Source organism: Vanacampus margaritifer, chromosome 2 (genome assembly GCF_051991255.1).
Source record: "Vanacampus margaritifer isolate UIUO_Vmar chromosome 2, RoL_Vmar_1.0, whole genome shotgun sequence".
Classification (NCBI taxonomy): domain Eukaryota; kingdom Metazoa; phylum Chordata; class Actinopteri; order Syngnathiformes; family Syngnathidae; genus Vanacampus; species Vanacampus margaritifer.
Window position 1 is genome coordinate 33,048,013 of NC_135433.1, and position 14,219 is coordinate 33,062,231.

Here is a 14,219-nt window from a genome sequence, read left to right on the forward strand (position 1 = left end):
CATCCCTAAACATGTACACTAAGATTACGTACGAAAATTTATTTCATTTGTATTACATTTAGGCTTAGAACTGTGAGCCACTTTATTTAACAAACAATCTGTTGTAATCTGTATCATGTTTGAACAGCACTGAAACAAAATATTAAGGCTTAATGTTCCGTTAATATAACATTCTTCCATGCTTAATGTGTGAACCCTAATAAAACGTTTTGTTGAATATTCCCATAAAAAAATTATGTTTAAAAATCGATTCGTCCGCATATCGAATCGATTCGAGAATTGTGTGCTGTAATATCGCGATATATTGCCGAATCGATTTTTTTAACACCCCTAGTCATCATTTTATGTACCGAATCTCCTCATTCGAGTAACACAATTGAAAGTAACAGGTGTGACTCTTGAGTATAGAATTAGCAAATACATGAAATGTAGCCACGTGGCATTCATGCTATTAGCATGTTGACCGGAAGCACATTACATTGACAAAAAATAAAGAAATAACCATTTTAAAACATTTGGTAGGAGGACTGACCATGATTTTAACACCCTCTAACTAAACAGAAAAATGAATGCGCAAACTTCCTTTAGCCTTCCTGTGGCCTGCAGAGGATCTGAATGATGCAACTTCCTGCGGACCATGCGACTCGTGGAATATTCGACATTTCTCAGAGTGAGTAAAAACCCCACGGACACTATTATTTTTATTTTTATTTTTTTTTAGGATGTGGAATGCTTGGGATAAGGTGTAAAACACACAAAAATGTAAATAAAATAAAAAATGTTTCTAAATTAATATATTTCATGGTTAAGTCTAATCTTAGGGACAGAAATAAATGGTTCTTATCCACTTTTCGAGGCAGTTTAAACTAATTTTATGATTGGATTTCGTAAACATCCAATCACGTCAATATGTAGGAGGACATTTTACTCAAAAAATATATTTTACTGTTATTTTTTTGGGGGGATGCAAATGGTTTGCTGCCCCCCCCCCCCCCAAATACACTAATAATATCTGACAAAACATATTTGCACAAAATTAGTTGAAAGTGCAAAAACAATGTTGTGCAACTAAGCAAAAGCATGTTACAAACATGAAAGCTAGTGAGTATAGAATACAGTCGTGTTTTGTCTTCGGCTATTGTGATTTATTTTTACCAAACAAAAACAAAGCCCGACCAAAGTTTAATCAGCCTAAATAAACACAAAATAAGCAAATTGTGAGTTGCTCAAATCAAACAAGTCGCCAAAGCGTTGAACTGCAGTCCACATGGTGTATTTAGCAGGAGGGATATCAGGTTCATAGGTTACCCTATTGCGAGCGAGCGTCCATGGACGTACAGGAATGTGTTTCAACCTCGTCACAACAAAACCCCTTCATTCCCATGCTGCAAAGACAGAAAAGCACATTTAATCAACCTCCCCCGGCACCTTTTCAACACGATATCCCTCAACATATTAACATGTAAATACACTTGAGTGAAATGCATATCATCTACATGATAACTAGTCCTTTAAAGAGTTGCCAACCCCTGAATGTGGTGGAGGAATACTTTCATGTCTGGGTTTTTAAAAATTAAATGCGAGGCCTCTCTTTGACTCTGGAAAAAAAGTGTTTTCTTAATTTGATGAGTAGGATCTCCTTTCAAAGAGCTCAATAAGACTCATTGCCACTCGTCTCCGAGGTTCGGTTAGTTGGCAGATGGCAGGTTGGGCTGCGATGAGGAAAGGAATCGCTCTGGTGTACTTGGAATAAGTTCACTGGAAACTGCCCGGTTTGATGTTGACAAACATGAGCACGGATGAGTCTTCTAATCCTCCCCACTCTCTAATGCACTCTTTATTGCCGTATAAGCAGACCCGAATACCCCCAAAAAGTAAACGTCACCATTTTTGTTGTTTTTTTAGATCCCTACCTCCACTAAACTCGACCATATTTTGGATTGAACCGGTTTCCATGACAATCAGTTATTTCCCATCCCTGATCCCCCACTGATGGCGCTTTCTCATTGATACGGCGACCCTCCCCTGCTTCTTCTTCTTCTTCTTTTTTGTCCAAATAAAACAAAGCATGGAGTGAATGCGCTCTGAGGTAGGTAAATGTATTCAGTGACATCAGCCAGGATGATTCCATTCTGCCGGATTCCTGTACCACTTGTTTCCAGTCTTGTCTGGGGGCTGGACACTCTGTTGGGCCCATTGTCCCCTGTGTATTCCATACAGATCCGCAATTAATGGAGGCCTTGTCTAAGGCTTCTGGAGCAGAAACTGCTGCTTGGGAGGGGGACAAAAGGCGGGTAGATCCAGCTCTGAGAGTTGCTATGGGTGGGCCGGGCCGGGCCGTGCCGGGCCCCCCTTGCCCATTTCAAGGGAATTCAAAGGGAGAAGTAGCGAGCGGGGCGCTGGATGAGATGTTTAAGTGATCCCTCTGTCTCTTCCCTCCCCTCCTGACCGGGGATGTTTTTACGCCAGTAGTTAAAAGGGGTCCCTCGCTCTATTTGATGACGAGGACCGCCATTTGCCTGCCAACATGCTTGTGAGTGGGCGGAGGTGATAGTGGAGGATGTCGTTTATAGCCCAGGTGAACGGGGATTAGACACATACGGCAACTGGCAAGATGCTCGTTAGTGCGCGCAATTTAATTGACCATACTTGTTGCCGACATTGTCTTACGAGGCATTCTATTAAGTATACTGAGGCTGCAGGAAATGGTTCCACCAGTTGACTTGGTGTTCTCCTTGTCACCAGATTTCAGCATTGCCAGGTCAAGATGGCGGAGTTGACACAATGTGCTTCCTCATCATCATCTCAATATCTTCATCGCACAAGATTCTTCTGTCCATCTCCTCCGTCTCTCTCGTCTGTCTGTATTGCCATTCCACTTCCCGCTGAGGCAATCTGGTGTGTCAACTTGGTCTCACTTGGTTTAAAGGCCAATTCTAATTGATAAGGATCCGATATGATCCGCTGGATCGGTATTGAGTCCGATCCTGGGAAAAATGCGGTAACACTTTATAGTAACTATGTTATAACTAGGTAATAGATCATAAGTAAACTGTTAACTAATGACTTATTTACTAACAGTTAATGACTCACTAGTAATTTAGTAATAGCTTGTTTAGGGTCTATTACTCGTTTATTAGGTATAGTTACAAATCATGAACTATAACTTATTACCTAACAGTTTATGAATGATATATTAGCATCATTTAAATCCTTAACAAACTGTTACAAACATCACGTCATTAATGATGCATTAATTAACAGTTTACTAACAATCTGTTACCTAGTTATAACAAAAAAAAACTAGTTATAACAGAGAGTTATAAATAAAGTGTCACACAAAATGGCTTAAATTATAAATCAATTTTTGTTTGTTTTTGTTCATTTCTCCTATTGTCTGAAACAGAACCGCAGCAACGAATGAGGGGATCACTTCAAATTGTTTGCAGGCATTTAAGCCCAGGTATGACTTGATCTAATGTGATTGCCTGACGTGAAGTGAAAATGAACGAGAAGGTGGCGGTGCTTGACGCCGCTTTCTTGATCTCACCGAGCGAATGCAAACACTGGCCTGGCTTTAGGGGTCATTTCACCTCTGGGGGGTTCACACAGTGTTTGAAGTCACTCAGCGCCAGACAGAATGACTTTATCAGTGGAAAAGTGCACTGACTATAAGATTTCAATGGAACAAAATCAAACAGAACGAGATTCAAGAACTTATAATGGTATCAAAAAAAATCTCATGAGCTTTATAAAGAACATTTTTTTCCAGAGCTCTACCTGGTTAACATAAACACGGCCTATTTTTCAGTCTCAGATCAGAGCATGAATTACCATGGGTCAGTGGGTACCTCAAGTTGTGGTGAAGACTTCATCTTCTGACACACTCCAGACCTCGTGTCTACTGAGGAAAAATGTCTTTCACACACACACTTGTGTGCCATGAACCTTCACAACATTTGTCTGTTGGCTGAGAAATGTAAGCCAGGAAATGTGAATAGGCTGTCCAAAGAAGATCAATACTGATGTCATTGTATTGGTAAATTGTTATTATTATGATGTGGAATTGAATATGAGTGTAATTGATCAAATATATAAATTAAACACTGCTGTATATTTGCTCAGGGAGATTGCCAATCTGAAGTCGACAGTAAAATTCACAATCTTGTAAAAAATATATATATATTGAAATACTTGCATTTCTACTCAAGTGGTACTTTTGCGTACTTTATGTGTCATTTTCATCTAATTTGAACAAATACCGTTAAAGACATGCCAAGTGGTCCTTCTATGTCACTCAAGTTGAGAGAGAGAGAGAGAGAGAGAGAGAGAGAGAGAGAGAGAGAGAGCCTCATTATGTTGTTGCAATACACCAGCGAATCTGTGGGCTGAAGTGCCAGGATGTGGCAGCCATTTTGCATTTACAAAATGGCAGACAGCAAAAATAGGTGGTGATGTTTCTTAGGTATGCATGAAGTTGTGAGTGTGTCAGAACAATTCCGTCCGTGTCTTTAGCATTATTACTGTTTGATATGAATGTTTAATGAATAGTTAATGTATGCACTTGCATCTGCAGAGTTTGAAGGTCAACACATGCAAATTGTGAAACTCTGTGAAAGCTGTTTACTATGATTCACTTTTGTCTTTAGTATTAGCCTATGCAAGAAGTGTATTTCAGTGGGCCACCACCGTTTGCTCCGTCAATGAGCTCTCAACAAAGCTGTCTTTTTTACCATGACATTGGATTGCCATGAAAGTACTGTATTTATTTCTTGATTGTCTTTACTGCCGAGGCTTAGCAGCAGCAATATCTTAAAAATGTGACTTTCAGCATGGGAGACTTTTCCAGATAGTGATTCGTAAACATTCGTTTAATTTTGGTGAACACTGTTTATGTTTGTAACACTGTTTACCCTTATTATGCGAATTATATATCTATTTAAAAAAAGTCCCATTACACAAAACTGGCAGTTGACTAGTAGTTTAGTGTAACTAAATTGAGTGTTGTGCAACGGGCTCTCATTGGTCCTCTGGAGTGAGCTGGCGCACGAGCCACTCGCGTGCGAGCCCTCCGCTTCTATAAATAGACCCAGTGGCTCTTGTTGACGTAGTGACACTTTGGCCAGCGACGGACGTTTGTCATAGTCAAACTGCTCGGAGCTTTGCCAGGGGAAGGCGGGACCCGATTTTCGCTTCTTTTTTCTCTCTCTCTCTCACTCTCCTCAAGTGGAAGGAGTACGTGTGAAGATGCCGGCCGGTACTTTGGAAACTTCATCCGCGCCGAGTGACAACTCCACTGCGGAAAATACACGCAGTCAGACGACGGGCAGAAAGGTAAATTATATTGTCCCTTTGCTTTTCAGAGACCGTTTTATTTATTTATTTCATATTAAAAACGAATTGTGTGTGACTTTCAAGTCTTCCAAACCTATTATGGAAAAGCGGAGACGGGCGCGAATCAACGAGAGTCTGGGCCACCTAAAGACTCTCATCTTGGACGCACTCAGGAAAGATGTAAGAAGAAGACACACTCAGGATGCAATATCTACCAGTGTTCACGTGGCCGTTTGAAAATGATGACTCTAAAAATGTGTTTAGAGCTCCAGACACTCCAAACTGGAAAAGGCAGATATCCTTGAGATGACCGTGAAGCACCTCAGGAACATGCAACGATTTCAGATGACAGGTAAAGTGACAGATATGAAACCTCACTCTGCAGGAGCCGTTCAGGATTGTGTTGCCTTAAGAGTAAAATTCTGCCAGTCTTTTTTTTAGACAATAAGAAGTGAAAATTGTTTTGATACATTTGAGTTAGCCACTTTTGTTAAGAAATTGATTGATTTACTCCGTTACATTTCCTTGAGTAACATTTTGGAGGAAAAAAAGTACTTTTAAGAGTAGTTTTACCACACAATACTTTTTACTTTCACTTAAGTAGATGTGTGAAGAAATAACGCTACTCTTACTCCGCTCTATTTGGCTTCATTAGAGTCAATACCCGCCGCTCCATTCATACGTTAGATTTAGCGTATTTTCAGGTAAGCGCTCCGCTTGACTGACTGTGTGGGAGCATTTCACTAGTGATGTGACGTTCACGAACAAATCGAGTCTTTTGAACGGCTCTGCTTTGGCACCTTGGCAGAAGTTAGAACACAACAAGCTCAAAATGTTATTTTTTATTTTATGATTTGAAGATGCCAGCATTTGCACATACTTTTGTCTTTTTGTCTACCTGATGACATTATTATTCTTTTTTTAAGTAAAATATAATCAGACTTCATGTTCAAGCAGTTACTCAGTACTTGAGTATACTTTTCAGCTTCACTTTTCATACTTTTTTACTTGTACTTGAGTGATTTTTGTGATGACTACTTTTTACTTTTACTTAAGTAATATTATTTTGAAGTAACGCTATCCTTACTTGAGTACAATTTTTGCCTACTCTACCCACCTCTGGCTGTAATACTTTGGTGCCAAAGAAACTGGTCAGCCACGAAGGGACGTTTGTGTGCAGATTCATTTCCACCCTCCTATTACACTGCTTAGCCAGCTCATTATCTTATTGATTGCATCACATATATATTTTACATTTATTTATTTATCTTATCTATTTGTCCCCTCCCACAGCCTCCGTGACCACCGACCCGTCTGTCCTGGGTAAATACCGGGTCGGTTTCAGTGAGTGTGTCGGCGAGGTCACCCGTTACCTGTCCACGTGTGACGAGGTCAACTCCGAGGCGAGGACCCGCCTGCTCAGCCACCTGGCGGCCCGCGTCTGCCAAATGAACGCTGTCAATTTCTACACGCCTCGCTCCAGCCCGCTCGGACAAAATGGCATTACCGCCCCTCAGGTTCCTTGCAAAAGCGGCTCACAGATTCGACCCTCCGCAGACAGCGTCACTCTCCACAGCAGCTACCAGGTGGTGCCAACTCCTGATGGACATTTTGCCTTTCTTGTTCCCAGTGCAGCTCTCACACCTTTGGGTGCACCAAGCAGCCATTGCATGTCTCCCGGTGCACCTGCGCTCACTTCAGACTCTGTGTGGAGACCCTGGTAAGGGAGGAAGGCAAAACTGGACTATCACATGATTTGACTTGATTTTTTTATACTTCTTGTAAAGGTGCTGGAGAGATCATGTTTACAACTTTTTTTGTTTATTCCTTGAAGGAAAGTTTACTGATTTGCTGTCATATGATGCATTTCACTGTTTTCCCAACTTTATTGAGCTAAGGAATAACACCAAACAAAAATGTCACAAAAAGTGTTCACACAAATTTACTTAGTGTGACATCCGAGTTCGGTTAAGTACAAAGCTTTTAGTCTGTTGTGTGAAGACAGGTGGCGAGACCAGGTTAATTGTACATTCCGCCATCTAGTGGAAGAATATTTCAGTGTTCTGTCTGTCACAATATGTCACTGGCCAACAAAGATACATTATTTGTAGTGAATAATTTTCAAACTTGCTAAGTGAAATGGACACATGAATGTGCACAGCGATTCATTATGGCACAATTTGTTAGCCTAATGAGGTTAACATGGTTGTCAAGAAGCACTGTATTTTTCAAGATGAATAAAATGTTTCTATGTTGTTTAAACTGCTGTGCTGATCATCCTGTACTTCATCTGCATTGTGGTACTTTGCGAAGGTTTGTAAATGACGTGAAAAAAGACCTTAAAATTAATAACATACCCAAACAGTAAAAGAGCTCAGAGCCAAAACTTTGCTTTCTGACCACTGTGGGTGGTCACAACTGTTCATATTTCAAAACAATCTTTCCAATAAAAAGTTGTGGAAATTGAAAGAAGAATCAAACTGACTAGGCAGTAGTCAGGTTTCCATCCAAATGTTTTGAAAATGTTATGCAAATTTTGTGAAAATGCAAAACGGACATGTGACTTATGTCCGTTTCCATCCGCTCTTCTTTTGCGAATATGCGCCGCGAGAACTTTGTGACCATGGGGAGTTCCAGGTGGGAATGTTGGTTTTGACGGACTGAACGCAAGTAGATTGTCTTGTTGGCTACCTTCCCGCATGTAAGTGAAAAAAGAAAAATAATTGTGTTTCTTCGTCTCCCCAAACACATCTTACTTTATCATCCGCCATTTATTGTGACTACAAACGTGCATGTGACGTAGCATCCGGTCTTGTAGTCGCTTATCCGCAAAACCTGTTTCCATCGCCAAAATGCGCATTTTCCTTTTTTCGATACGCTTCAAAAACCATCCCGTCCAAGCGTAAAAACTTTTTGGGGAATTTTGAGCATTTTTGCGAATTTCCATTCAGCTTCTTTCTCGCAATTCTTGATAAATCAAATACAAATAGGTGTCTAATGTCTGTTCATTGTTTTGAGTTTGTAAATTGTGTTGGTGCACTACCTAGTGGTCGATATTATTTGCGTGCGTGTGTGTGTGTGTGTGTGTGTGTGTGTGTGTGCGTGTGTGTGTGTGTGTGTGCGTGTGTGTGTGTGTGTGTGTGTGTGTGTGTGTGACATTCCACTGACATGCCTTTGTTTGAGGAAGCAGAGTCTGAGGTGGGCTGTCCTATCTCTGGGGTCGAAGTCACTGAGGTAGTTGGAAATCTCCTCGGTGAAAATAGTGTTTTCCAGAGTTCCTAAAGGCTCTGGATGTTGTGGGGCTGTCGTGGTTGACACGCCTCTACAACATTGCGTTGGCAGACCGGGGTGGTGGAAATCGGAGCCCGATCGGAGGCCTGGGGGGCCCTGAGGTGTTGTGCTTGCTCTGTCCTGGCGGGGGTCGACGGCTCCCCTCTTTGGTGGAGATTTTCATGCATGCCAGATCCACCACACCAGCATCTATCGAAACTCAGACACAATCTTCCTCAGGTCATTGAATCGGTGGAGGCTGGTGTCTGTGGATCTCACTCTGCTTCGTCTGTCCTTCCTTCCTTTCCTCAGTTTCTCCTTTGGTCTCTTGAGGACTCCCTGATTTGTTGAAATTTAGATGTCTCTGGGGTTGGTGAAGGACTCTGGTTGGTGGCCTGGTGGGTGGTGTCTGGTCGGTGCTGGATTTCACTTTCCTTTCTTTTCTTTGGTCCTTCCTCGGGTTTCCTGACGGCCTCACGACTCTGGCTGGAAGTTGTTCGGTTTAGGTGAACGGTATGGGATTTTTTTTTCAATAGGTTTTAGGTGAACTAATGAATACACATTTACTCGCACGCATGCACGCACACACGCACATACACATAATCACCCACATACAAAAATATAAAAAAAAAAATAATAATAAAATAAAATATATATATAAAAAAAAAAGGAGAGCAATGATGATGACATGTCAAATCGGTAAAATTACCAAATGAACAATACTGAGCTCTCCAGGAGAGAAAAAGAAAAAGAAAAAAAGGTAATCGGAGCCCGGCCACTGTGAGACAGAGATAAGACCAAGACTTTTGGGTGTGTGGTATTACACTTTATTGATTACATTCACCAGGAGTTAATGGAGGTAAATCATGACTGCCTAGCAGCTAGCCCATTGAGAAAAAAAAATCAACTTGGCAGGCTATGGAAGTAAATCTGTGCCATCAGACTTTGAATTTGTAACATTGAATTTTTACCGCCTTGAATTTGTAATGCATCGAATTTCAACATGTATTTTATTTTATTTTTTACAGAAATTCAAGTGGAAAAAAAATTCTACATGAAAAAAATACAGTGTGAAAAAAATTATGTGCGAAAATTCAACGTGATAAAAATTTGGCGTAAAATTTCAACGTGATAAAAAATTCAGTGCAACGTTCGGGTACTTAAGGAGAAGCAATCAATCCCAGTCTAAGTCATCCAACATCTAACCAATCAGATTTTGCTATATTGGTCATGTGACACCGACACGGACATAGTGGTGGCGATGCGGTGAGTCTGTTTACTCCTTTTGCCATGGTTTGTGTTCATGAAATTGAGTAATAGTTATTTATTACTTGATAGTTTAAGGTAGCGTCACCATACGGTCCCACTTTCTCATCGATTCTCCACGATTCACGTAGGTCACATATTTTGGTTTCTAAACGGTGTATTTCGCCAAAAAGTGAGTAATTTTCAGGCGTTTTGATATATACCAACACTTTTTTACAATTTAGCTTTGGACACCGGCAACTTAAGTTTCAGTGCTTGTCCCCGCTCACACGACATGAAGATTAAATTAACACTTCCTGCGGCACCTACAAAATAAAACTACATATATTTTCCAACTGTGAGAACATCTTTATTGTGACGAGTTGCGACACAACAGTGCATGCAACTGTCCACATATGGCATTTTTGCCTGTCTGTCAAAAAGTGCAGACAGCGCACGCATGTTGTTCCTTTTCTCAAAATGGACTTGGGTAAATACAATTTTAGACCTGGGATGAAAATATTATAAAAAACTTTCTTTTTTTTTTTATCAAGACATTTAAGGCCTAAAATTTAAGTTTTTGAATTTTAGACACTTTAAGACTTTTTTAGAGCCCGCAGAAACCCAGGGTACTCCTGCTAATAGTTGTATGCTGACATATAAATTTTACATGTTAACCGTGAGGTGGTAATTTTCCATTAGCAGCTAGATCCATTCTACTGAAAAAAACGTTGGTTGTGAACACTCTTCCTGCCATCCCACCATAGGAAAATTCAGGCTTAATAAACATACTTGAATATGCCGAAATAAGAATACATTTAAAAAAGTTGAACACAAGATCCACCTCCACACACACACACACACACACACACATACACAGAATGGGATAATAAGTCATTATGAACACGTCTGTTTTAACATAACAAAATAGTTTCGTTGAGTGATGACGAACTCGAATTCAGCCCAACTGGGTTGCCGGTGCTGACTCTGAGACCGGAGCGGTCCCACGTCACAGCATAGGCTGAGTGCAAACGCAGATTTCACGAACGCGATTTTGATCAATGTTCAGGTGTAGCTATTGTACAATAATGTGCAACGTGTCAACTGTCAAGTAATAAATCATTATTACTCAATGTAATAAACACAAACAACGCCAAAAGGAGTAAACAGACTCACCGTGTCGTCACTAATGTTTTAATTCTCCTTCCGTTTCGGTGTCACATGACCACCAGTGGAGCAAAATCTGATTGGTTGGACATTGGATTACTTAGATGGGCATCGATTGCTTCTCTTTAAATATAAAATATGTTGCATTTTTATGTCAAATTTTTGTCACGAATTTTTGCACAGAATTTTTTTACATGTTGAAATTCGATGCTGAAAAAAAATCTGTGTTTCAAGTTCAAAGTATGATGGCACAGATTTCCATAGCAGGCAGAAGGTTTATGACACCATGATGACTGTGACCTGGCGTGTTCTGAACACACTGACTTCAGTAATTGACTAATTAGTTCAGACAATTACAAAGAGCAAACACCTGCTTATTAGAAACCAGGAATTTTAATTGTGTGAGAACAAAAGGAAAACGAATTAAATGCCTCACCCTAATGACGCTGTGACCTTTCCAAAGCAAGTTGCGTCTTTCGGCTGTGAGGACAACATGGAAAACTTTCAGAGCATGACCAACAACATTAGAAGAGTCAAACGAAAGCATACTTGATTGGGCGTGTTGATTGCATTGTCCATTTTCGTTTGCACTCAGTAAATACAACATCCATGTTAGATTTGTAGTGAATATAAATAGTCTACACACCTTTATTCAAATGCCAGGTTTTGTGTAAAAATGAAGAAAGAAATAATGGTGACCATATTCCCATAAATAAAATAAAAAAGGACACTTGCCCTGGCCTTGAAATCGTGGTACCAGTCACACAATGCCAACCGGACATTTTCATGAATTTCCAAAACGGACATAAAAAAATGGTCCCAAAAGAGGAGGTTTGGTCACCCTACTCAAAGACAGCTCGGAAATAGGCTGCAGCATGCCTGCGACCCTATTGAGGTTAGTGGTTTGGAGAATGATTGAGGCCAACATAAATTCTCTTTATTAAAATTGTCCTACATTAATAAGCAGTTTGGGAAATGGATAGATCAATAAACTTTAAATCTCAGATTGAGACAGAAGCTAAAAATAAACATCTGAGATAATGTGGTTGCAGAAGTGTCCACACGCTCTCATAACTGGGGATGTGGCTGTGTATACAATGAAAAAAAAAAAAGACTGTCGACATGCGCATTAATTGCTAATGCTAAATGCTATCTTGGTTGACTAAACAGGCAGCTATTGGACGCTGGCCGAGCCATTTACCTCTCGCCGGTTATGCATTTTAACAATAAGAAATACCACTAGAAAGATCAGCTGACCAGCGACTGACAACAGTTGATAGAAGACTACATTTCCCATGATTCTTAGGTGTGAAAGAAGGAAGTTGTAGTTAGGTCTCCACCTGCTACGTAAGTCCATTCTGCTACCGATTAGATGCGGATTCGAATGAGAACGCAAACGTGAGTTTGGAAGTAAATAGGAAGAAATTTAAGTGTTAAATTGCCTTTTAATTTGTTTATCATATGAATCGCTATGACAACTGTGTAATTGATTTACACATGGCAAAAACGGGACGCCGGAACGGGGCCTGCGTAATAGTGGGGCAAAGCATTGAGGTTGGCGAAATCCGGCAGAACCCGAGGCTCAAAATCAGGACTGTCCAAAACGGGACATCGGGTCCCGTTCTACTCAGAACAGGTGGAATGGTGACATCACAGAACGATAAAAAGCGGGAACCACATAAATGTAAGTACTGTATTAATTGTTTTATTTATTTTATTTTTTATTTTATTTTGTATGTGGGTGACCCCCCCGCACCCAGGCATCGGTGCCGAAGAGGGGCCGGACAGCGGAGTGGAGAGGGCACCCGTATTGTAGTAATTTTAGCGAATGTTCTATACTTTGGTACAATTATGTGTTTAAAAGTATTGGTAAACGCTCGCTATATAGAGCTAGCGCTGTACCAAAAACAACAAGCTACAAGCCATTTAGTACAGTGTTGTTGCTCCTGAATGACGTGACAAATTGATTTTCATACTGGTGCCACTCGAGATTTCATTCGATATACCATAGTCTGGTGCAATTAGCCGTGTTTTAAAAGTTGCTGGTCACCGCTCACTATGCTCAAACTGTGACATCCTTTTTCATTGTTGTCTAATAAACCATTTAATGTAGTAATTAGTGAGGCCGGTTGGCTGTTGTCACTGTTGTCAAGAAACACACCACAAGCCAATTAATAACATCCGATAATAACCAACAACTTATCGTAAACCCTTTTCTCTCTCTCTCTCTCTCTCTCTCTCTCTCTCTCTCTCTCTCTCTCTCTCTCTCTCTCTCTCTCTCTAACTCTCTCTCTCTCAATAGGGAACCCTCAAGAAACCAAAAGTGTCATGGGGTTCAAGATGGATAATGACCATAACTTTTTAAAATCAAAGATCTGTGCCAAAAAGGACGTGGGCGTGAGTAACATGCATATTTTTGTGGTGTTTAGTTGTGTTGTTTTAAGTAATGTGGAACATTTGTGGTATTATTAAATTTTTTCTGTTACAGGATATTGGAATAAGAGTTGCGGCTTGAAGGAAAGGTGAAGGGACAAGATATACACACAAATAACAATAAAATACAACACAAATAAAAGGTAGTTTTCCAGCTCTACCCCTAAAATGCTATAGGAAATGAAATTTGAAAATGTTATGAATTTCACTATTTTGTTGGTGTCTTCTCAAAGGACATTCAAACCCCAAAAACAGGATCAGGGACTGATTTGGCTTGATTAGTGGGGTGCCTGGCGGGCCTGCCATGCCCCGTTCTGCTGCGTTGGGCTTGGGTGCGGACCATGTTGGGGTGGGGGGCCGGGGGGGCCGCTCTGGGCTCCTGGGTTTGCTCTGTCCTGGTCGAGGTCGATGACCCCCCTTCATGCATGCCAGATCCACCACACCAGCATCTACTGAAATTCAAACACTATCTGCTTCTTCCTCTGGTCGTTGAATCGGTGGAGGCGGACGTCTGTGGATCTCACTCTGCTTCATCTATCCTTCTTTCCTCTCGTCAGTCTTTCCTTTGGTCTCTTGAGGTATCCCTAATTTGTTGGAATTGAGGTGTTTCTGGGGTTGGTCAATGATTCTAGTTTGTAACCCTGTGGGTAGTAGGTAATGTCTGGTCGGTGCTGGATTTCACTTTTCTTTCTTTTCTTTGATCCTTCTTTGGGTCTCTTGACAACTTCACGACTCTAGCGGGATTCTGAAGTATTCGGTTTAGGTGAACG

General features: G+C 40.7%; 1 protein-coding gene across 1 annotated transcript; it reads left to right on the plus strand.

Moving 5' to 3' along the window:
- The first annotated feature begins 5,135 nt into the window (after positions 1-5,135).
- Positions 5,136-7,491, plus strand: LOC144044247 (transcription factor HES-1-like). The gene is made up of 4 exons (XM_077558534.1): positions 5,136-5,334; positions 5,419-5,514; positions 5,599-5,686; positions 6,628-7,491. Exons 1-4 carry the CDS (start codon positions 5,248-5,250, stop codon positions 7,056-7,058), a joined length of 702 nt encoding a protein of 233 aa, XP_077414660.1. The 5' UTR covers positions 5,136-5,247; the 3' UTR covers positions 7,059-7,491.
- Positions 7,492-14,219: the final 6,728 nt, after the last annotated feature.